Below are 24,049 nucleotides of genomic sequence, written 5' to 3'. Positions count from 1 at the left end.
AGACAAATGGTTGAAGCTCAAGGTGTTCACTTTGGTCAGACACTATTCAATTAACAGAGATTTCTAAAGGCAGATCATATATCGCACACACAGATGAGTGAAAGTGTTATCCGTAAATATGAATTGTTGCTACTCTTTCAAAGCACAGATAATAATATAACTGGGCCCATATCGAGAACTGGTGGTGCACCACAGTCAACACAAACAACACAAAGCCCAAGTTACAAAATCAAACAAAATTAGTCAATGAAAAATCTCTTTTATTGAGTGTTTTTGGAAACGGATGTACTGTTAGATTTGAAATTAAGAGGATTTATACATGAAAGCTCTTCAAAAACAGTGGCACCACACTTTTACATAGAGTCCAAAATCCAGCATCAAAGGACCACTCCTCATGGACTGAACCGTCAAACATGTTTATACATAATATACCTTCAGAAGTGGGTAAATGTTTATAAAAATAAAATTCTTCACATACTGAAATACTTGGATTTTTAAAACTACATTTTAAGATGACCACTTCAGACTGAAGATTTGTTTTGTTTTTTTAAATTGTAAAAACAAAGTAAGAAAAAAAAAAAAAGGCAGAAGGCAGGACAACAAAATACAAGCAATCATAAAATCAGGTCTGTAAAATCCAGCAAAGAGGAATTTGGCCACACACAGCCATAAAGTATCCTTTTAAAAACACGTTCAAAAAACAGAAAACACACATACACAAAGTCACATAGATCTCAATCTGGGGCCAGCTTGCAAAATCTCGACCGAATAAACTGAAATAGTAAAAATTGAGAAAAATAGGTCTAGGTCTACTTAATTATTAGTATACTCTGTAACGAATTAATGAGGACAGCTAAAACTTTAATATAATGTCTCGATAGTTTTCAACATCCTAAACAAGTCTCCATATTTTTTCATAGTGTAGGCACTTTTTGGCCCTAATGTGCTTACATGCAGTTTGTGGACCTTTGATGTTTCCTGTTCAGTCTCTTCTTGGCTGCTTCTGAGAACTTTAATCGCCCCACTTTCTCCAGTAACATCAGCTGACAGACATTTATAGCACATCACCATTATTTTACAGTATAGGCATGTGACTTATATACAGTATAAAACAGTATATAACTTTTTTTCTCCTCACACAGTATTAGAACAATAGCAGGACGTGATACTTTGTGACCTTGTTGCAACTGCTAACCAGAAATAAAAAAAGTGATTCAATGATGTACAACCAAATGAGTTCACTGTTCACAGCATAAGATAACACCGTTCTCTAATATTGTCACTATGCTACTTCAAGCCATAAAATTAAAATGCAGTTTGCAGGTTGCAACCGTTCCCGGACCATAAAACAAATATGGTGCAAAAAGGGGACTTAAAGGTAACTTCACTGACATCACAGCCCACATTTTCCTTCACCAACATACAAAGGGGCAAATGAACTTTTCAGCATAAGCAGAAATGTTATTTTAAACTCAATATTCCTCTAAGGGACTTTGTGTTTATCCATTTCCTGAAACATCACATATATAATGTGCCATTGCTTCACTTAGTGAAAAGGCAAAAAAAAAAAAAAACAAATATGGGAAGTTTCTCGCACAGCCATTGTGTGACCACAGCCAGCGCATTAAAAATAATGGGAAAAACAAGCCAGACTGTGTACAAGTCTGTGGGGGAAAAGAATTAGAGTTAGCTGCTTTAAGGTAGGCCTAGCTTCTAATTAACCAGTCTCTAGTGTAGGAGTGTAACCTTCAGTTTCTTACTTGCATCGCCTTCTTGCTCACCATGTCCTGTTTAACAACACCAACATGATGATGACAGAAAGACTCAGGTTGAGGGTCTAAGATGGGATTTCACGCTATTTTTTTTTTAATATTCAGATTATGGGAACCCTGCTTTCACTCTGGCTCTCACACAGGACAGGCATGCAACGAAACCTTTATGTTCCTCACTAAACAATTTAAGACAAACATTTGACTCCTGCTGCAGATTGTTGCTGCTTATTTTTACTTCAAAACGTTTTTGAAGTACTCAACTTTACAGTTAATAAATATGTAAATATGTGACAGTCACAAATAACATATCTAGCTTTAAATGAATCGATAAATGAGTATGACCTCTATTCCTCATCTGTGTATCTGGAATGTGACCAACCTTCCTGGAAATGCGGGAACATTACAGTACTACTATACTAGCTGTCAAAAGTTTAAGAACCTATACCATAAGGACATAAAAGCAGAAGAAGAAGAAGAAGTTGTCAGTGGAATAGCTAAGCAGAAAAAGTGTGGCCTTCTCTATGATGCTGAGCACTCACTTGCCCTTAAGGTTTGATAGTGAGATTAGGCTGACTTAGAGGAGCCATGTGTGTCACCAGTCAGGGGATGATAATAGGAAAGAAAAAAAAGTAAGATGCCATTCAGTGCTTCTGTATGTACACACTCACGCACACACTCACGCACGTACACACACACACACTCACGCACGTACACAATGGGCAATAAGATACCTGGATGAACAATATTAGTGTCCATGGTGTTGCTGAAGTCACTTTGCACCAACATATGCTTCCTCCTCGTGGTTAGTCTTGTAGCTGCCGTTATGCTGGGCGCAGGGTGATGACGTCATGTCCTCACTTGGTGTGGCTGAGCCTTCTCTGTCACTTTCTTCCTTTCCTTCTCTGACATACCTCGCTTCAGCCTGAAATGGCAACAATGAACGATCAACTTTGACCAACAAAAATATTCAAAGAGAAAAACGCTCAAGTGCAGGAAAACTATGCTGTGCACATTAACAATTATTTGATACTTCCATCTTTTTCAAACAGGAGTTTATCTGACAGTTGTAAACATCAAGTACTTAAGCTTATAGTACAAATATGTACCTAATCTCATACTAATTGATAATAAAAATTAGTATCTGGAATAAGCTGAGGCATCCCCTCATGTTGTCCAAGATAAGGACAATTTTGGACAATACCTCCCACCCAACATGCTGGACAGCCACAGGAGCATGCTCAGTGAAAGACTGATTTACCCAAATGCACCACTGAAAGACACAAGAAATGATTCCTGCCTGTGGCTCTCTCCCTATACAACTCCATCTATAATTACACCCTTTTGCACATGCTCTACAGTGAAAATAACAATGTTTTACAGTTTACAGTAAAATGTCAATCATATATATTTAATCTCTGTAATATTCTGCATATTTATAATTGAGCTTTCCGTATATATTAGAGCTGTTTCTTAGATTTTGTAACTTTGTAATATATTACATTTAGTTCAGTCTGTTACTGTTCTTATCGTCTTGGAGCAACTGTAAATAAATAATTTCATTAAACTATTCTGATTCTTGTGCTTTTTGTTATTATGTCTGCTTGCTAAAAATCAATATTTCACTCCTGTAACAGCCTGCATATCATCTGGAATACTGGTTTAAATCTGGTTTGCGTAACTTTGCAGCAATCAGCACCAGAGCTAAGAGCTCTGATGTTACTTGGAACACATAGGTCAAAGGGAGGAAGAGCAGAAATGTTAATCAAGATGCATTGTATTTTTATAACAAGTTTTCTTTTCTTTTTTAAATCAATATTTTTACCAGCTTCACTGTTTATTAAATTAACAGTGACTGTGTTGATTCTGGTTGCAGTTTCATGTAAAAAGCTGTTAACCAAAATACGTGACAAACCCATACGGATGCTGCAGCTCGTCTTGCAGAAATGATGGTGGTTTTTGAGGAGAACATTTGTTTGGCTGTTACTTGTCAAACAAATGTTCAGATTGTTATCAACAGAAAGGCTCAAGTGTCACAAATCTAAATCACCTTTTATCTCTTGGCTATCATTTGGGGGATCTATGTAGTAAACTTCAGAAGTAGGACAGTCGTGTGGTTTGATACTCAAGTTGGAGACGAATGGAAACATTCACTTGTGCTGGTGTGAATGACATGCAACAATGCCACTACTTTTGAGGTAGAAACTATTCAGAATGGGACTTTCAGAGTGATCTGCAAACCAAAGTGTGCTGAGAACTAAACCATACAGCAAAAGATTGATGTCACATACCAGAAAGACGAAGCTCGTGCATGCAAGTTGTATTATTAAATGCTTCCAGGCCTATGGATCTGGAATAATTAGATAACTCCAAGTATAAGCAACATAATGTGCACATAACTGAGTCATTCCTTATTTGTAAATTATTAGATTTGTGACTGAAGCGTAATCTGTAATACCTTCCCTGGCTTGGCTTTGCTCCTTATCCTGTCCTCGTCTTTGCGGCTCCTTTTTCTGGACGTGGACCCGTCCCTTCTGTCCCTGCTGCGTTCTCTCTTCTTCTCTCTTTTACTTCTAAAAGTAAGAACCAACCTTCAAGCAAACATAACTGAACCTACAATTGTATAACACAGTAAAAAAACTTACCTACAAAAAATGTTTGGCAGCATGAGATGGTTGGATTTACCTTTTTGGTGACGGTGATTTGGCTTTCCTTCGAGGGCTTCTTGACCGATCCTTACTCCTGCGCTTGTGCCCCCTGGTAACAACACTTTATTAAGTGCATGGAGATAAAGGTGTTATAAATAACACATCTTATTTTAGTTAAACAATCAACATCCTTTTTTGCACCACAATAACATACAAACAGCAGCAAATTTAGGGAGATATGAAGATTAAGAATCTGGTGCCCTCTACTGCCAAAGGCAAGAATCACAGGTCTTATTACAGCTGATCAGATTCTTTTATTATTGTTATTATTAAACACGTAATAATCCAGAAATATTCCAGGAGTATGTTGTAGGTGGTCCCATGTGTTGAGCTAAACGACAGTATAACAAAGACATTCAGACTCTTGGGAAGAAAAAAAAAAAATCAGTGAGGTTTTTGCCTCACTGCATACCTCGAGCGACTCCGACTGCGTCTCCTGTCTCTGGAGCGAGACCGTCTCCTGTGACTGCTTCGGGAACTGTGTGAGTCACTGCCCGGCAGCAACCTCTGTGATGTTCTGCTTCAAACAGAAGCAAAAGGGGAAAAGTGTCAACAACTAAATTGTAACGCAACACTAAAACCCTGATGCTAAAAAAGCCAGTCACCTGTGTTTTGAATGGGATCTTTTCCGGCGTGCCTTTGAGTGTGAACGGGAGCGTGAACGTGAATGTGACCGCCGTGACCTTTGAGACTGGCTGGAGGAACGCTTCTTTGTTTCTGTGAGAGGAACAAGCAGTAATCTCAGTACACGACAATTACTTCAGCAACTTTAATCAAGTCTTCATGCAGGAAGACCAAATATCGTACCAGGTTCAATGGCAGCAGCAATGGTAGACTGTGCTTCACGCACCCTCTTCATCACATTTTCTAACTCTTTAGCAGCAGCCTGAGGCGTCAGCTCTGGGGGTTTCACAATAGCGTTATTGGAATGATTAACCCTGAAAGACAAAAGTATCAACCGGCTCTTAAAACCACGTTATTTTACGCATTTTCCCATTTTACAATTTTAACTAAATACATACTTCAGCGGTCTGTCTCCAAACATGACTCCATTTAATGTGAGGGCTCTGGCAACAGACTCTTGCTCAACAAACTCTACAAAGGCAAAACGAGTTGGCTGGGTCTCATCTCCGGCCATTCGGACAAACTTCACATCTCCCACCTGTTTAAAGAATTCCAACAGCTGCTCTGCAGTGGTGGTCTGCGGAAAGAAAAGATCAACTCAGTTTAAAGAAACATACAAGCCCCAAAATACAAAGCTTTTTAAAAACTGCTGAACCTAGAACTGGGCAATTTAATTGGTAGAAACTGTTGTCAATGCTCTCAGATTTTGTCACATCTTTTTCTTAATTTTTATTTTCTCTGCTTAACCTTCGGATGTCTGCACTCATCACTGCATTCTGTTTTTATCTACATTTAAAAAAGCAAACCAACTTTTTTAGAACTGGGGCTGTACATGTCATCAATTTACAGATGTTTCACAGATGTTTAAAACAACAGTATTGGCCCAGAATTTTACAACTGAGCTTATAGTTTCCTCAATATGGTGAAGGTTGTACAAGCCAAACCCAAACAAGTAAGTAATAATATTATCATGAGCCTGTAGAATGAGGTCACATGGCCTTTAAATATACGAAGACTTTTGTGTTACCTGTGAGTTCAAGTTGCCAACATACACTGTCCTCCTGATCTCATCAATTTTTGAGGGATCCACATTTCCCATGAGCGGCGGCTGGGCGAGTACTGACGACGAGGGGTCGAGATTGGCTGGAAGTCGATTCACTAAGGGAAGGTTCAGCTGCAGGTGTGTGAAACAAAGACACAGGTTTTGTTAGTACTGCACGATTATGGTGAAAGGCATGATCATTTTATTATACTGTCATGTAAACTTAAAGCTGCTTTCACATCCATGCTGTGCCACATTTCTGCTAATGTACAAATATCTGCAGCAAAATAAAATTTGCCCCCCAAAACACAAATAAAATACAGTAAAAGTATAAAAGTACCAAAATCAACCACTGCTACAGTTCCTGTTAGTTAACCTTTGCAAACAACAAAAGGTGTTTGTTAGCATGACTTAAGTGTATCACCTAGAAACACATTTAAACAAAATAACTCAATTTACTGTTTCCTACACGGAGGATGTGACTAAAACTAAAACTAAGATCATCATCACATTAACACCTTTGCAAAGGTTTTGACACTTTGGACCAGAGAGCCGTTATTCACACGTGCAATTATTGTTCCATTTACTATTTTCTTAAATCCGCGGTGACTCTACGATGTTTAGTTCACATGTTTGACCACACAGAATGACATCAAATTGGCGATTTCAATGCATTGTTAGCCACACCATCGCACCCTTGCACAGGCTCGCTTTTACGGACATCCGACTGCAGGTGATCCACGTTAGCAACCACAGCGCTGTTGTCTTTAAGTCATGCATTCTTTATCCTGCAGTTTGTGGTGAGTTTTCAGTAAAGCCAAAGTATTTCTAAACAGCAGATGATGATCTGCTTCAGGAGACAAGCTCTTCTACTCGGCTCCACATATGAATTATGTTGCACATCTGTCTTTTAGCATAGTTACTCATCCACATTATTTCAGGAAACTTAAAGCTGCACGCTGCGGGAAAGTATCATGACGTATCATTTAGAGAGTGCCTGATTTGTTTTTGCTTTGTGTTCTATTGGTGAAGCACACATTTTAAACATCAGTTGGTAATAGTTATTCAACAGTGCGAAGTAAAACCGTGATCATGATTTACATGATCATTCTGACCTCGTGAAATTTTAAAAATCATGCAACTCTGGTAAAATAAACCCCACCCTCTCACATTTTCATGGCACGCCAACCATTAATCTGAAATACTCGCATTGTCCAATTTTAGTTAAAATTAGATGAAAAATAACAACTTTGACATCTTTGTCCTCTCTGCTGTTGTTGTAGGATGGGGTCAAAATGACACTTCCTAGTGTTAATCTCAATCAAAATTCTGACTTCTTGACTGCTACTGTGTGATAATGAAAATGGATGCTTCACCAGTAGACCACAAAGCAAAACCGAATGAGGCACTCCCTAAATCACTACCTGATGACATGCAACTGTATATTATGATTTACTTGCATGAATAACAGGCAGACACGAATTATGACAGTGGCCAGACTTACATTCTGAAGTGGAGCTGGAGTAGGAATTGGCAGCAATCCCCCACCAGGAATCAGACTGGGTACTGGAGTGGCAGGTGCCAAAAGTGACAAAGCCTTGGCCTCTTCTGGGATTTTCCCTGCAGGACAAAAGCAGATATTAGTGAAGGCAATAGAAAAACTCTCCTCTTTGTCTCCTCTATGTCTGCACAATTAGCCCACTGTACTCTAGAGAGAAAGAGAGCATACACTTCCCATACAGCCTACAAATCTTCTACTGTCTACTCATGATATGCTGGAGACCGAGCATCCTTACTTTGCTTTTATTAAAAAAAATAAAACAAAGAAAAAAAACATTTCTCTCAGTGAATCTGAATTATTCTCAATGAAAATCCTTACTTTCTCAAAAACAAAAAGAAAACTTATTTTGTCCTTGGTCTCTTTTCAAAAACAAAGAAAGGAAGAAAGGAGAAACAAAATAATGCAGAGAATGAGTCAACACTTTGATGTATGGGTCACCTGTACTGGAAACATATTGGTCATGAACCATACGATATCAAGCATGGACGCTTTTCCGTGGGGGGAGGGGGCGATCGTTTCGGAGTGTCGGAAAGGTGTGCAACACAAGACAACCCCAATGGCTGCATCACTAATAGCACACAGAACATCAGATACAGAAAAGAACAACAATTTTAAGAACTGTAGGAAAGGTTAGCCAAAACTTAGCTATAAAAAACACCTAATTAGAATTTTCTTTTTTTCCTCTCTGCATTCTAATCTGCTTCCTTGCTGCAGAAGTTAATAAAAAAAAAACAGCTACAGGTTTATCACATCATAGCTGGTGGCACTGAGCATAAAAATGACACATTTCCCCTTCTAATGTTAGAAGGGGAAAAAAAGGAGCATTAATGTCACCAAGCATTAATGCGTTTGACTCACTGCTAAATACTAAACATCCACATTAGAGTCGTAGAGCACGAATATGAGGAAAAAGCCCTAACTGCTGCCTTTTACAACACACTTGAATTACAGATGTGAAGTGCACTTATAGCTTGAAGAATTTTATGCTCCGATGAGGTAAAGTTTTCACTGCCGACTCTCACTTTTTCACAAAGACTAGCCCCTCACTACAACGAGGCGTAGTGGACAGGAGAGTAAAGTGTTAGGGATCCTCCTAGCATCCCATGTGTGACACACATCCCCATCGGTATGCCGTAGCAACCTGGACAGAACTCAATCACACACAAGCTGCAGCTGTAGCGGAAAGAGAGAGGGGGGTGGGGGGGTTGGACAATAATCAAAACAACAAACCAAAATAACAAATATAAACACAACGCTAGAGATAAGCAATATTGTAGTATTCTGGATAGAGACAGTAGAGAGTGGACAACATGGGAAAGTATGAAAGGAAACAAACCAAAAGAAAAAAAATTTCAAAAGGAAAAAAAAAAAAAAAAAAAAAAAAAAAAGAGACAAGGTGTCCATCTTGGAAGGTTCAGCGGGCTATTCTCCTGGTCACATTCCCCCCTTGAAGGCTGCGTTGGCCCGATCGGGGATAGTGGCTTGGAAAACAATGCCTGACTCAGGCTAGTGTAGTAGTGTAACAGCTGGGCCACTCTAGTCATCTGATATGCACACATAATCACACAGAAAAAACATACAAAACCAAATTAATAAACTCAGTAGCCATCCAGCACCAAGTCACGTGGACAAAAAGCATCAAGTCAGAGGTGATATCATTTTGACTGTACACAAGGAACAACAGTGGCACCAAAGAGGGAGGGAGATTTAATGAAAAGAAGCACCGAAACAAAAACAAATAAAAATATGTATCTATGTTTTTTTTTAATGAAGAGAGAAAAGGGTGAGTTATTGAGTAATATCCATCAAACAATATTTAAAATATGCATAAAACTATTTTCTGCAGGCAGTCCAGTGTTTATAGTGTGGATTCAGCTTCAAAAACATTCAACCTAGCTTTAATGGCCTGTGTGGAAACCATTTTGTGAAACCAAACAAGAGACCCTAGCTCGGTGCTATGGGAATTTCTTTTTTTGTAAATGCTGTGGCGATACAACCACTAACCTGTACCAAATAATTGTACACAAACAGTTAAAAAAAAAAAAAGACCTAACCAGTGGCACAACTCGACAATTTTTCATGTGGGTTAAAAAAATTAAATAAAATAATCACAATTACATAAAAATAACCCAGAATTCAACCACAACAACTGAATTCAGAGGAAGGAGGTCATAACAAAGTCAAGGTTGTTTCTTTAAACGTAAAGGCCTGCACTCACCTTCCGCACATGGTACTACTATCAAAGCTCTGTCAATAAACACAGTATTAGTGAGATGTTGCGCCACACCAACACTGGAGGGGTCTCGGTACTTTATGTAGCACACTTTGGACGAGAAAGAGAGGGGGGCGTTGCTGTAAACAAAAAAAAGGGAAAAGGAAAAGAAAGGAGAGAAAGAAGCGTGGGAACGCGGGTTAGTCATTTAATTTTGTTTCATCTGGGACTTTTTAGTTTATAATTTAAGAACCGCGACAAGGCCGCAGGTCCGCAGAGTTGCTTGACTAGCCATGCCGAGGCAGACTGCTCTTACTCGGGCGGGTAGAGCCGCAACTCCTCGATGTCTCCCAGGAAACCGAAGAGAGTGCGCATCTGCTCGCTGCTCACGGCCGAGGACAGGTTGGTTATCTGGACGACGGGTGTCCCCGGTATCCCGCTCATTATGCAAACTACTAAACGCGACGCAATAAATAACGTTTTTTGTTTTTTTTAAAAAAATTAAAATTATTTTTATTTTTCAGTTACCCTACTGTGTTAAATACACAGAGCATCCAAGAAGGCGGAGCGACAGGGGTTCTTCCTCTTTATTCCCAACAGGAGTGAATAGTACGCTTTGAGGTCCGCTACCGCCCCCTGGTGCATTGTATGGTACAATGCATTTAATCAGTTTTAAATGATTCGTTGGCCATATCGCTCATGGTCGATATCAAGCCAGGAAAAAAAAAACATTAGTCATTTCTGTCAACTGGCGAAGAAGGTAGCAGAAATCGCAAGGAATATAACATTACAGTCCTATTAAGATATTTTAAGTGGCCAAAAAGGACAGGATTGATTCTAATATAGGTAAATAATGCATAATAATGATAAAATATAAAATAATCTTAAAGATAGTTGCAAAAACAGGTCTTTTTAGGTTTTATCTGTCATTTATATGTAAGCCCTTCGCAAATCCTTTTGATTATAGTTACCAGTATAAGAGATTATATATAGAAGTCACTATTTTAGGACAATACTGGCCTGGTTCAAAATTAACTTTTATTGCTCACCTCAATAAATAAAGTAAATGTCAATGATAACAATTTTTAGCATAATTGTACCTAGGAAAATTAAACCTTGCAGGCTGTGAAAAGAAGAAAAGGAATCAAGCAACTGATCTTCAAAGTGGAAGTAGCACAGCATGTTGGATCTGATATGCTCAAGTTATTCATCCACAGGAATAAAATATTTAGGGCCAAGCAGAATATATATCACAATGACTTGGTCATCGACAGGACTTATAGACTTTAGTGAAGTTCATGGGTCACTTCAATAACATGAGACTATGACATTTACTTAATACAGCCAACAAATTTGAATGTATGTGTCCATGTTAGTTAGTTACTCATTTATCTTTTTCTTCTTCTTCTTCTGGATGCTTCCTTAAGGGGTCACCACAGTGGATCACCTGCCTCCTTCACAACCTTTTCCTAGCATACTTTTCTGTCACACCAACCCTCTCCATGCCCTCCTTCTCTACATCAGTGAACCTCCTCCGAGGTCTTCCTTTTTTACTCCCGCCTGACAGCTCCATTTTCAACATCTCTTGTCCAGCATATCCACAATCCCTCCTCTACACACGTCCAAACCACGTCAGCCGAGTCTCTCTAACGTTTTCTCCAAACTGAGCCGTCCCTCTGATGTACTCATTTCTAAATCTGTCCATTCTGGTCACTCCCAGTGAAAATCGAAACATTTTAAATTCCACCATCTTTAAACCAAACGTCATAGCATCTCTGTACATACTGAACGACTGAAATTTGTATTTCCATTTTTTAACTTTCTCAGTGAAGCCAGGGCTTCTCAAAATATTCTATAACCACAATCAGAATACTTTATCCCTAATGAAATTATGTCGAATATTGTGCCGAGATCGCCACAGCAATAATTAAATTAGAAAGTACTGAATATTAGTATCCACTGGGTAACAGATGAAGTTAAACGTTTGAAACACAACTTAAATGCAGATAGTGTGATTGTATACATCTTCAGAATTCATTAAAAACTTTTCGAGCTATTGTGTTTAAAGACATTAATGCACCCAAGTGCAACCAAAAACATAACCTTCAAAAAATATACATGTTTGGCAATTTTGTTTTCATGAAGTCCGAATCTATATCTGTACAAAAGCATTAAAGAAGCATATATTTATGTCATTGTGTGTGTAATTGACATGACGTGTGAGGTCCGCACACACACACACACACATGTATTTATACTGTACAGTGAGGTCCACAGTCAAGATGTGAGTGAACTGCAGATTTTTACCGTTAATTCAATGGCTTTTACAAAAAAATCTACATTGACTCTTTATGGATGACACTTTGATACACTGCACCCAGAGGACAACTTTGACATCATTTTTAATATAAAGATTGTTTTTAATACTTGGATAAAAATCCTGAAGTGTAGAAGCCACAGATTTTGCCACATCCTCCCTTGAGATGCTGCCAGGCTCTTACTGCAGCTGCCTTCAGTTACTGGAAAGCATGCTATACTGTGCCGACATTTGGTGACACGCTCGGTCACTGAAGCGGCTTTGAATGGGAAAATCCTGGCTTGTGCTGCCATCCCACTAGTTTTGCAACTTGATCCTGCTGCTTGTGTCAGCAGTCACATCATCAGCAAACAGCCGCTCTGCTAGATGATGTGATCTTCTTTGGATCATGAGCTCTTCCCATCATTCTGGTACAAGTTATGTTGTTTTCATCTATCCAAAGAACAGTTTCCAGAACTGTGCTGACTCTTAGATGCTTTCTTACAAAATCTAATCGGACCTTGGTAAATGGACCTTCTTGTTTTCGATTGTAACCAGGTGTCTTCGGTGGTCTTTCTGGCCAGTGCATTTCTCAGTTTTAATAAAGTAACAAAAAAAAATTCTGTTAGGTTTTTTGGTCTAAAGATGGCCTCCTTCACTTGTATAGGTATCTCTTTGGACCCCATATTGAGTGGGTGGGGTGGCTGTAGCTTAGGTGCTAGAGCAGGTCACCTACTGATTGGAAAGGTGGTGGTTCCATCCTTGTCTGCTCCAGTCTGCATGCCAAATATTGGGCAACATACTAACCCCAAGTTGCTCACAGATGAATCTATCAGATTATGAATGCGTGTGAATGGTAGATAGAAGCACTTACATAGAGCATAGGAAGAAAAGTGCTTGTATGTATGAGGTAAGTTGTGTAAAGCGCTATACAAGAACCAGTCCATTTACCAAGAGTTGTCAGATACAAGTTCAACAAATGGAATCAACTTAAACTTTTATCTGCTTAATTTGTCATTAAATAATGAGCCTCATGTGGCCATGAAGCAGTTTATCAACTATCCAATTACTTCTGAGCCTTTTGAAAATGGAGCACTGACTACAAAAAAAAAAAGAAGTTATTAGTTACGTTGGACTTGCACTAAAAATGTCAGGCAATGCAATCAATACTTTTGTTACACCTACTCAATGTAAGCCAAAGGTCTGTACTTTAATGATACCGATTGTTTACCATCCCAGTGGATTTTAAACGGAGGCAAAATTACTCCCCAAAAACTTAACAGTACAGTCTGTTATTTATGTAGTGATCCAGTTAATCTAATCCTAGTTTTGCATTCATCCTTTTATATAAACCCACAGTATAATAAAAGAAAATGACACAAAAATCTGTGTTAAACAGCATTAGTTTATTTTCCACAGGTTACTTCAGAAACAGGTAATTATGTACAAAATCTGGAATGTTGGATAAATGCATATCAATCATCGTCATGATCATCATCTCACCGTGACCATTTAGAAAGAGTAGCTATACATTAAAACTGGTGCCTCTGAATTGCAATTTATTGCTGGTTTTACAATCGCAAGTCACTAATGCCATTATGACCTCTTTTCTAAAACTTTTTAAGGGTATTTACAGTTTGATTAGGAAGGTCTGAAATCCAAAGAAGGCTGCTAAATAAATAAAACGGGAGCGTGAGAAACAAACCAACATGGATGAAGAAAGCATGAAAACAAGCTTGATCTCCCTAGATTGTCTACAATGTCAGACTTTATTTTTTATTTTTTGCCATGATTATAAAGTGACCATTAACCATTTCCCATTAAAAGTCAGAGACAGTACAGAAAACAACCCACAAAATGAAAACAAATAAAATCAATAATCTCATCAGTGTGAAAACAAAAAACAGGTTGTGAGAAACTAAAAATGTCAGAAGCACATTATGTTGTCACTTTCCTGAAAACAAAAGTTGCCCAAACTAGACTGAATTTAAAAACTAAAATGGTACAGCTTCATTTAGATCAGCGTGATATTCTAAATATTATTTTATTAAAAGGGATAAAAATGTCGTCAATTTCCACAGTGTTGTCATTTTGGTTTGTCAGTGCCACATGAATCAAATACTTTCCCACTGTTGCCACGTACAAGAAGAGCCCAGCAGACGACTCCTAATCTAATCGGCCGTCGTGAGTCGAGGGGATGCTTCTTGTTCAAACAAGAACAAGAACATTGTTAAAATGCAATTTATATTGTACAACTCAGTGGTCACAAATGTGCGGCTGCAAATGAGGCATTCGCTGTCCCAATCAGAGTCTAGTTTTTTACGCTGACGACAATGCTTTAAAAACCACAATTTTCCTTCGGTGACGAACATTACAAATGTTTCGACCTACATTAAAACATTAGAAGACACGGTATGCTACGCAACACACGCTAAAACCTGCTCTTACACAACGCAGAGTTTTTGTTTGTTTTTTTAATCTTTTTTGAAACACTACCATATATTTATTTCCTGTGCCATTTCATTACAAAAAGATTCTTTTCACAATATAAAAAATCATGTAAAATCATCAGGGAATACTAAAAGGTTGTGTTGTTTAAAAAAAAGAAGATTTGTTTTGTGTGAATGAAAATAAAGGCTTTAAATATTGCTTCTAAGCCATTATGCTGCAAACGTACTCAGGAGGTTGTGAATATGTGAGTATTGCTTGGGTTCTGGCGTCAAAGGTCCCCCCACCACCCTGTTCAAACAGTTCAAGGTCTATGGCACTTGACAACTGGTTTCTCCTAAATCTATTCTCTGTACAGCGAAGAAAATCCCCAAAACAAAAAGGTGATTAAAACAATGGCTAAACATTTTTATAGACACACAAGGCAACCTATGGTCCATTTATAAAAAAAAAAAAAAAAAAAATTATAATAAAACTGCCAGATGTTGAAACCCTCTCAGCTCACTGTCGGCTGCCTGAAAGAGGAAGCCCCTAAAAATAAAAATTAAAAACATGACTCAAGTCTCTCTTAAGATACCTCCTGCTTTTCTTTACCGTCTGTCCACGGTTTCTAAACTTGCTTTGGTTAAACTAGCATAACCGCCACATCGTCCTCAGAGTCAAACAGCTCTCATGATTCGAGAAATGCACCTAAAAACAAGGAAACAACTTCGATGTATCCATCTGCAACAATCTACCTACTAACCAAATATGAATATTTCCCAATAATCTGTGTTTTTCTGTATTGCATGCAGGGTGCATTTCTTCAGCTCCATTTATATTGCAGATTTCCACAATCCAATGTGGCAATGTGATATGCCCAGTTGGAGTGATGAGGTCAGGGATGAGCTGAAATAGTGAAGTGTCTGTATGATGGTGGAGATTCGCAGGTTTGTGGAAGCAAACTGTTTGATCTTGCAAGAACAAAATAAAAACGGGATGGGGGGTGGGGGGCATCTCTCCCACAAAAAACAAAGCCAAACGCCTCCTTGATCCACATTCGTCTCTACATAGCAAGCACGTAACACTGTCCTCCAGTTAAGATCGCAAGCAGACTGGAAAATGGTTTCAACATCTTAAATAAAAAGAAAGAAAAGAAAAAAGGCAAACTGGATGGCAGAAAAGAAGGAGCTCTGCCCCCTAGTGGTCAGATTAATATCCATCTGCAGAAGTGAAATCAAACTCCTGATCCACTCATGACGAGTTTTGGGGTTTAAAAAAAAAAAAAAAAGATGACCTGTACAGAGACCACAGTAAGTGACGTCATATCTTCAGCTTCTTTTGTAAAAAAAAAAAAGAATATATATATATGTATATATATTCCACAGTGATGGCCTTTTGAGGACTCGGACTCGTACTTGCAGATGTTCTTCTGCTGTCTCACTTTGATCCACTACATTCAGTGGTTTTTTCCCCATTTAATCAAGGCTCCCATGATCTCTACTATAAATAGTCCCGATAGGTAGCAATGGATCAGTTTCTGAGTACAAAAATATGACAAGTCAACGTATGCTTTTCAGTTCTTCTCCCATATGTCACACTCTATTTGAGGTCAGTTTCAGTCTATGCTTGGATTCCTCTTACGATAATCAAGTCCACAGTGTTTGGAAAAGTCTTCAGAAGGGACACTGCGTTCCCGTGATCGATATTTACAAAGCTATATCCGTTTGCCTGAGGAGGGAGAAAAAAACGGTAGATTAGATTATTGGTTAATATTCCAAAGACATTAATCTCAAAACACTGATTCCTACAGACAGCAGAGTACCTGGATGATTTTATCCCCAGGCTGAAGAATTTTTGATGCCGGTCCTTCAGGTTGAACCCTTGTTACAAATATACCCTGAAATTATAACAATAAGATATACAATCTTAGAAAAGAACTGACTTCTTTGCAAGAGGGGGACAAAATATGGTATTAATTTACATTGTCATCAGGACGAAAGGGGTTTCCCCGGCCTCCGATTCCTCCTGATATACTGAAACCCAGCTCAGGATTCTTCTCCACTTTCACACGGATCTGAAACACACCCACACACTTTCATTAAGCATGATCACTCTTACGATACAATATATTGACATTAGTCGTAAAATTAAAGGAGAAAGTTTTCTCGACTTAAAGTGTCAGCTACGATAAATGTAAACGAAAGAAAGCTACTAAAATTCCGTTGGCGTGAACAAGAATATCAGGTTCTCAATGTCAGCGAACATTGAACTAATTTCAAGTGGCAGGGGAAGAACTAATGAAACCACCAGACGAGTACAGTCAGAGTCTACCATCACAGCTCAGAGGAGGTGCAGAAGTCTAGGTCACTTTCAGACCACATCAACTGCAATATGCTAAAAAGGTTAACATAGACTCTTTGAGTGTAATAACATCTGGCCTATTTAATGCAATTCAGCAGGCAGCTAGCGGTTAGCTTAGTTTACCACAAAGGATGAAGGAGAAACTAAATAAAACTGAAACGATAACCTGAGGCAGTTGGATTTTTACTGGACCGTCTCTGGTTGAGAACGCCAAGTTCAGACTTGTGGGAGTAGGAACAAGCTTAACTTGGAACAGCAGTGTAAGTTGCAAAAAAAGGGGCTGGCACAAGCTCAATATGGAATTTAGCCAGTCATCAAATCGGTCTGATATTCTTAAATGTCTGGGCCAGTCACGATGAGGCATAATGACAACACCTCAGCTAATGGAAAGAGGCTTCTCTAAGAAAATACGTCATTCCCTTAAATACTGAATCGCATATTTCTTTGAGTAATAATCCATCCTTCACCTCTTGTTGGATGGGTTCAAGTGGAATTCGTGAAGGCCCCTGGGGCTGCTGGGAGACTTTGAGCATCAGGTAATCGATGAGCTGCTCTCTGGAAGGGTGACGTGCCATGGACGACTGGCTCATCGGAGGACGAGCCGAAGGACCCATCTGACCATTCATCAAAGGCACCTAAGAAATAATCACACACAATCAGCAGGTTTTATTGCTTGGAATTTCTATCCCTAATTCCCATGTAGCAAAACTATCAGTTTGGATGAATAGAAGATGCATAACATCTTGTTTACTCTAAACAAACTTGTATTTGCTAACCACAGTCTGGCGGTAGTAGACTTACTTTTCTGGCAGGGTCCAAAGTGTAGTTTTGCATCCCTTGGGGACCAAAAACATCATCCTGGATGGGAAGAAAGGAACGATTACCAACATTGCACTCAACCTCAATCCACTGAAATCGATTTGCAACCAGGGGTTAAAGTGGAGATTTGGCAAAAGTGGAAACCCTAAGATTGGGTGCAGCAGCCGTGCAGCATGGTAGAAAGACTTACTTTAGCTCTGTGAGCTCCAGCTGATTTCTTTGTGTGTACACACTGATCAACTGCTACTCTGATATTCGCTCTCTTTGTGGATTTAGCAAATATGACGATTATCCTTTCTCAAAATTATGATTTTAGAAAATGACAAGTAAAATTCCAATTTTTCTCTTATAAAATTTCACTTGCTGAGCAGTCCTTACCTTTGAAAATAATACTTCATCTTCCTCTCTTGTCCACACTAGCATGCCGCCCCCCCCAGCCCGTCCATTTATGCACACTCTTCTTCTACATGACTTACTAGATGCTAAAGTACCTTGGCCACAACTTTACATCTGCACCCTGAACACATCACAAGGATGGGAAGAAAAAAGGATGTGTCGAAGGTGTAGGAGGGATGTCATTGTTTTCTTCTTGAGCAAGTATCTCCATGCAGTCAGCTGGAAGGACATGCCTATTGGATTTAAGGTGCTGGGACACCATTAGGGACTTGCCCACTTTAACCCCATTTGCAATCAAGGATAACAAAAAACATCGATTACTGAGACTCTGGGATCACACAAGCTGTTGATTTAGACGACACCACAGAGCGATCAACACACCAACTAAGACACGAAAAACTGAGATTAAAGTCTGCATAGCTTCTATTTAAACACCAAGCAGAATATAATTTGGAACATTAGCCACCAGGAGATGAGATGAATCTTGAATGTTAAGCAGTAAAGTGGTTACACAACACTCTCAGACAGCTTTAGTTTTGCCTCTACAGATCTAATACCCCCTTTCTAAATCATTTAGACACACACATTGACTACTTACCTTCCACAAACATAGCTTTCATCCCCCCACACACACACCGTGAGAGGTTATGAAGCGATTCTGAAGTGATCAAAAGTTTGGATTGAAGAAGGTGGCAGACGAGCAAAAGCAGCATTTGAAGTGCAATTAAAGGAGAAGAAAATGAATGGTTTGTGAAATGCAAGAGCAACAAGGAAGACAGATGACGCACGGCGATATTGATTCTGATGTACAAGAGCCTGGTAGGTTTAAAAGGAGCTGCTTTGTACCATACTTAATATTCATGAATAAATGAAAGTAGACTTTTCTTAGAGAGAACAAAACAAAGTTTGTTTTCATGTTGTCCGATATTTTTTTCCTCACACAGCCTCTAAATTTTGTTAGGAAGCAGTTTCACCTTTGATTACTTCCAAATAATTTTTATCAAAATTCAGTATGAAATTATACTAATCTCATTCGACCACAGATGTAGTAAAGTTTCTAAATGAGAAACCAAGTAAACCAACTAATGATGGTACAAATAAAGAAGGAGACCCCTTTTAAACAGCTCTACTTGTATTTAACCACAAAAAACAACACAAAAACCAGAATTCATCCATGTTTCACTCTGATATTTTAGGCACTAACAGAGATCATGGTCATGAAAATCATATGTTGGGAATGATATTTTCCCTTGCCTATAAAAGGACAAGTGAAACATGGCTTCCGAGCATCTGTGATCACTTCAACATTGGCGAGAGAAGGAAACAGACATTTCCTTCTCTTGTAAAGGATGTGAAACTTGCAGGAACTGGATACCCTGGCTTTAGTATGAGCTGCAGGAGCGATCTACGAGTTGACAGTACTCACACAGAAGCCCAGAGCTCCGTAGGGCTGTCCGTCCCTGACACTAAAGACCAGGGACCCTTGGCTGGCATGCATATCCCTACAGCTGCCGTAGTGAGACCAGCTCAGCGGAGCGTTATTGGAATTATAGGAACGAGACAGCGCGTTCTGATGACACGGAACATCCAGCACCAACAAGTCAGTGGTGGCCATGCAATGCACCAAATGAGTGATGACATAATAAAAAACACAACAAAGAGGTTTAAAGCATATACAGACAAACATGCAGTGAATCACGTATAGTTTGCATATAGCTGGGTTAGTAGGCTACACCTAAATAGCTGATTCACACAAACATTTAGGTTTTGGTTTGTTTCAGCAGGTTTTGAGGTGACTCAAAGTAGGGATGGGCTCTTTATGGTGATGGTGGTTGCTTTCATTTATGTATTCTTTGCCTCTATTTGACACTACAGTCTTAAATTCTGTTTGCATTCAGAAGCACCAACAAAAACCAAAACTATGTGCAGAGTGAGATCCTGTTGTTTAAAGTGTCTTCCACCTAAAGAATATTAGGAGTTCATTTGTGGTCATGTTATGCTGGTGGGCTTTTATGGATGAACACACACACACACACACACACACACACACACACACACACACACGCACACACACACACACACAAGTTCTTTTTTCATAATAAAACTCTTTACCTTTTCCATCTTCTTGGCCTCGATGTGCCGCATCACCTGGTCTCTCCAGTCTACTGGAACCCTCCCTGCTCCCATTCCTCCCTGCATCTGTCCTGGCCCGTCGAGGAGTGAGTGCTCAGACTTCACCCTGGTGTTGGGCCTCTTGCTGGGGCTGCTGTGCTGGTAATTAAAATCGCTAACAGACATGGTCCGTTCTGGAAGCTCATGGGCCGGTGGCCTGCTGCTGTGAGGCCTGGAAGCTCCGGGTACATCGATGCTGTAAGTGCGAGCTGAGAGGGGCCTCTGCATGGCGTGACTCATTGCTAGTGGCCCTCTGGCGAGGGTGTGAATGTCCCTGTATGTCATGTAGTCTCCTTCGGACAACTGCATACGCCTTGGGTCAGACATGGAAGCTGTGGAGCTAGTGCTGCCTTGCCTCTGCAGGGTGCTGCTTCTAGGCTGGCCTGCAGCAGAATGAAGTCTCTCCATAGCCCACATCTCCCCAGAAGGTTTGGAAGCCATCGCAGGGCCTCTCTGCTGGGGCTGCAGAGGGTAAGGAGGCGCCTGATTACGGTTTGAGTAATTTGTGTTGGCTAGTGAGTGTGGAGGAGGAGCAGGATGGTAGCCTTGTTGCTCTGAAGCCATGGCTGTCCTCTGCCCCCAGAGACCCTCTTTAGACATGTCACTGTTTGTGTATTGTATGTTGTACTGAGGAGGAGGGGTTCCCATGGCCATGCTGGAGGAGACTGGATGTCTGCTTGTGTTGGCAGGAAGCTTAGAAGAGGAGAGCAGGTCTGAAGAGGACGCAGAGGAGTTGGGGTAGACCAGGAGAGTCTGATCATTGAGCAACTGGCCGGCTGACTTGCTCCTGACTATGCTCTGGCCCTGAGCTCCTGGCCCTGGCCCGGCCCCTGCCACCCTAGTCCCCACTGAGTCATCATCTCCATCAAAGGAGTACAACCTCATGGCCCCTGTTTCTATGTTGCTGATGCTGTGAGACTTCAACACCTGCGGGGGATGGCACCTTTTCTCTGGAGACAGTTCCTCAGTGCTGTGAGATAGAGACATGTCACTGCAGGCTGTCACGCCTGTCGAGGCCACGTGCACAGCAGCTGTTTCTCCTCTCATCCCTAGGCTTTTATTCCCCAGACTATCGTTGCAGTCACCTGCCTGTCGATTTCCATTCTGTAAATGATCCATGTTATCGTAACCCTCTTTGCTGTCCACTTCCTCCTGAGCTAACGAACCATTCTTGCCTTTATCCAGCTCATCCAGCTGAACCATGTTGTCAGTTGGCAGCTTGGTCACATTCATATTAATCTGGTCCCACTTGGTGTACGTGTCTCCCATACCATTGTTTATTTCCTTCTCAATGAAGGCCAGTCTGGCTTCCATGGACAGGTCGTAGTCTCCCATTTTCTCTGGTGGTGCCTGCTGGGTTTTTAAGAGGGCCTGGAGGGACGTTTCAGAGCCATTGCCATTATGGAGGAGAGGGGTGGTATCTTTAGGCTGGTTCATATTCTCATCTTCTTGCCTGAAATGAGGACAAATACTGAAATAGTAAAATAAGAGCAGGAGGAGCACTCCCCTCTTTAGTGTATATTACCATACGGAAAAGCACTAACCGGCTTTTTGGTAGGAAAGGCATCTTTGCCTCTCTCTCAGGTGTGCACAAAGAGTTGTCCTGGCTGCTGTCTGTGGTCAGAGACACAGAGTCTGACATGCGTGATGGAGATGAGCAGTTACTGTTGTTCTGGTTACTGTTAGCCACGGTGTCATCCAGCAAAGAATCTGCATCTTTCCCATCATCTGTTAATCAGAAATTACTGTCAGTGTTCTGCATCCAGACATTTCAATTTTCACTTTAGATCCTTCATAGTTACCTTTTTTATCCTTACTTAGAGTCACTACTTTAGGCTGGTTGATGGAAATCTCAATAAGAGGGGGTCTGAGCTCTGCAATCTTCATCTCGTCTTCTTCATCTGACAGCTCCTCAGAATCCTAAAGACAGAGGAAGCACTTTGTACTTCTTGTTTGTGTAACTGTGAGAAGTCCTAAAAATCTGAAGTACTGAATTATTTGGATTACCTCTAGTGTGTCCTCGTGGTTCATCATCGAGTCCTCTGAAGACTTGAGGGGGATTTTCTGGGAGCTGTAAGACTCAGAAGTGTCCTTTGCTTCGGGTGCAGAGAGATTTTGGCCACACACGTCGGCAGACACTTGGGCCTCCATGTTTGACGCTACACCATTGGGACAGGGGGCTTCAATCACCTGCACAAAAACAGTCCAGGTGATTAGTTATGCATTAAAACCTTATGGAGAGGTTAAAAAGGGAATTTAAATGAATCCAACAACATGACACCAGAAATGAAAGAGGCTGGTTTCTTTCCAAGTGGAGCCCTTCACTGACCTTTACCCCCACATCCTGCACTCCAATGTGGTTTCTCTCAACAGGTTTTGCTTCTTTGCTGGACTCATCACTCGACTCATCCTCCTTGAGCCTGTGAGCCACCGACTGGGCTGTTTTCACCATGTTCTTCAGCTCATCTGGGTATGGTGTAGGGTAGCGCTTCAGGTTTCCCTCCTACAACAGTTTGAATACACAGAGTTTAAAATTAAAGCTGACCAAAAATGGTAACACGCTGAAATAAATAAGACTGCTTTCATGCTAGAGATGACAGGGTTAAGCAGAAATTACATCCCATTTTATAAGACCCCATCCCCGCAGAGGAGGAAACAAAGTGAAGATTTGTGTCCAAAAAAGCCCCTGCTGCTGCGGTAATTCGTGTCGCCACTGTTGTTTTTCCTTTTCCAATTATATAAGCAGTAACAAATGTGCAGCACTAACCCTCGGGGGCGTTTCTCTCTCATCTTTGTCCTCGTCACATTCGAAGGCCACCTGAGCTCGGTGCTTGCGTTGCTCCTCCCACAGAGTTGGATTAAAGCTCTCAGAGTCAGAGTTTGGAATGTCTGTGGGGAAAAATAAAAATGCCAGGCAGTGAATCAAAATTTGTCTTTTGAATTTTTTCCCCACCCAAATTAGGACTTTTTAATTCAACCTAAATCTGTCACATAATAAATGTGACCACAAGATGGCGCAAAGGAAACACGAGGAATGCCAATAAACTGAAGGGAGCTGTGGAGGAACTTGAAAATTGGGAGTTAACCCAAAAAACTCCAAAAAGAACCAAACAGGGCTGTTAAACCCTGGAACTGATGTTGCAATAAATTCCTTTTCTATGATGGCATCCAAAAATTCCAAGAGAATATTTTGCTACTATGTACTAAGTATGTACATGTATGTATGTACATACTTAGTATGAATACTCCACCGTAAACGCAAAGAAGCAAGTTTGTGGTTAATCGGTAATGAAAAAAGCATGAAAGATTCAACTCAGTCTCTCTGTTTCACCATAACTCCTGTACGACTTGCCTGAAATGAAGCAAGCAGACAATTAGACGCTGTGAAATATTTGTGAAGGTGTCAGTCAGTGTGGTTTTCCTGTTGTAAAAAGCTTACTGCTCTCGATTTAGCAATAGAGAGACTAAGTGTGAAGGTGTGTAGTAGAATTTTCTGATAAGAGATCCCATTTGACTAATTCTCTGACAACATCAGCTCAAAAGATTACACACACAACTGTAGCTCACTTGACAACACCCCACAGCGTGAAGTCACAGTGAACCCGCTGAGTCACCTGCTGTGTACTCTCCATATCAACAAGTTGTAAAACATGTTAACT

The 24,049-nt window shown here is 40.2% G+C and overlaps 2 protein-coding genes across 11 annotated transcripts in view; both read right to left on the bottom strand.

The window, feature by feature from the left end:
• Positions 1-243: 243 nt before the first annotated feature.
• Positions 244-10,515, bottom strand: srek1 (splicing regulatory glutamine/lysine-rich protein 1). Of its 6 annotated transcripts, none has more exons than XM_012918791.4 (12): positions 9,923-10,056; positions 8,727-9,248; positions 8,143-8,272; positions 7,648-7,763; positions 6,129-6,275; positions 5,500-5,678; positions 5,285-5,415; positions 5,083-5,194; positions 4,890-4,997; positions 4,455-4,538; positions 4,228-4,342; positions 244-2,694 (listed from the first exon to the last, which is right to left on the bottom strand). In XM_012918791.4, exons 3-12 carry the CDS (start codon positions 8,171-8,173, stop codon positions 2,542-2,544), a joined length of 1,176 nt encoding a protein of 391 aa, XP_012774245.1. In that variant the 5' UTR covers positions 8,174-8,272; positions 8,727-9,248; positions 9,923-10,056; the 3' UTR covers positions 244-2,541. The 6 variants fall into 6 exon arrangements, with proteins under 6 accessions (XP_012774245.1, XP_004549970.1, XP_012774243.1 ...); XM_012918790.5 differs by lacking the exons at positions 8,143-8,272; positions 8,727-9,248 and adding exons at positions 4,061-4,119; positions 10,233-10,515 and having other exon boundaries at positions 2,560-2,694; XM_004549913.6 differs by lacking the exons at positions 8,143-8,272; positions 8,727-9,248 and adding an exon at positions 10,233-10,515.
• A 3,082-nt stretch (positions 10,516-13,597) lies between these two features.
• Positions 13,598-24,049, bottom strand: part of erbin (erbb2 interacting protein) — a 51,535-nt gene continuing 41,083 nt past the window's right edge. The window contains exons 15-26 of one of the 5 annotated variants that reach the window (XM_004549911.6): positions 23,158-23,279; positions 22,720-22,893; positions 22,398-22,580; positions 22,208-22,310; positions 21,935-22,118; positions 20,331-21,843; positions 19,645-19,788; positions 17,805-17,861; positions 17,471-17,638; positions 16,624-16,716; positions 16,465-16,539; positions 13,598-16,370 (exon numbers count right to left, since the gene is read on the bottom strand). In XM_004549911.6, coding sequence (XP_004549968.3) covers positions 16,263-16,370; positions 16,465-16,539; positions 16,624-16,716; positions 17,471-17,638; positions 17,805-17,861; positions 19,645-19,788; positions 20,331-21,843; positions 21,935-22,118; positions 22,208-22,310; positions 22,398-22,580; positions 22,720-22,893; positions 23,158-23,279 — 2,924 coding nt within the window. In that variant the 3' untranslated portion in view covers positions 13,598-16,262. Of the gene's footprint in view, positions 16,371-16,464; positions 16,540-16,623; positions 16,717-17,470; positions 17,639-17,804; positions 18,877-19,644; positions 19,789-20,330; positions 21,844-21,934; positions 22,119-22,192; positions 22,311-22,397; positions 22,581-22,719; positions 22,894-23,157; positions 23,280-24,049 lie in introns of those variants that run through there. The other 4 variants (XM_004549910.6, XM_004549912.6, XM_012918766.5 and 1 more) reach the window with 4 other exon arrangements.

The sequence above is a fragment of the Maylandia zebra genome, linkage group LG7 (assembly GCF_041146795.1).
Source record: "Maylandia zebra isolate NMK-2024a linkage group LG7, Mzebra_GT3a, whole genome shotgun sequence".
NCBI classification, from domain to species: Eukaryota; Metazoa; Chordata; class Actinopteri; order Cichliformes; family Cichlidae; genus Maylandia; species Maylandia zebra.
Note: the sequence above shows the minus strand (reverse complement) of the source record. Positions and strands in the feature narration are given on the sequence as shown.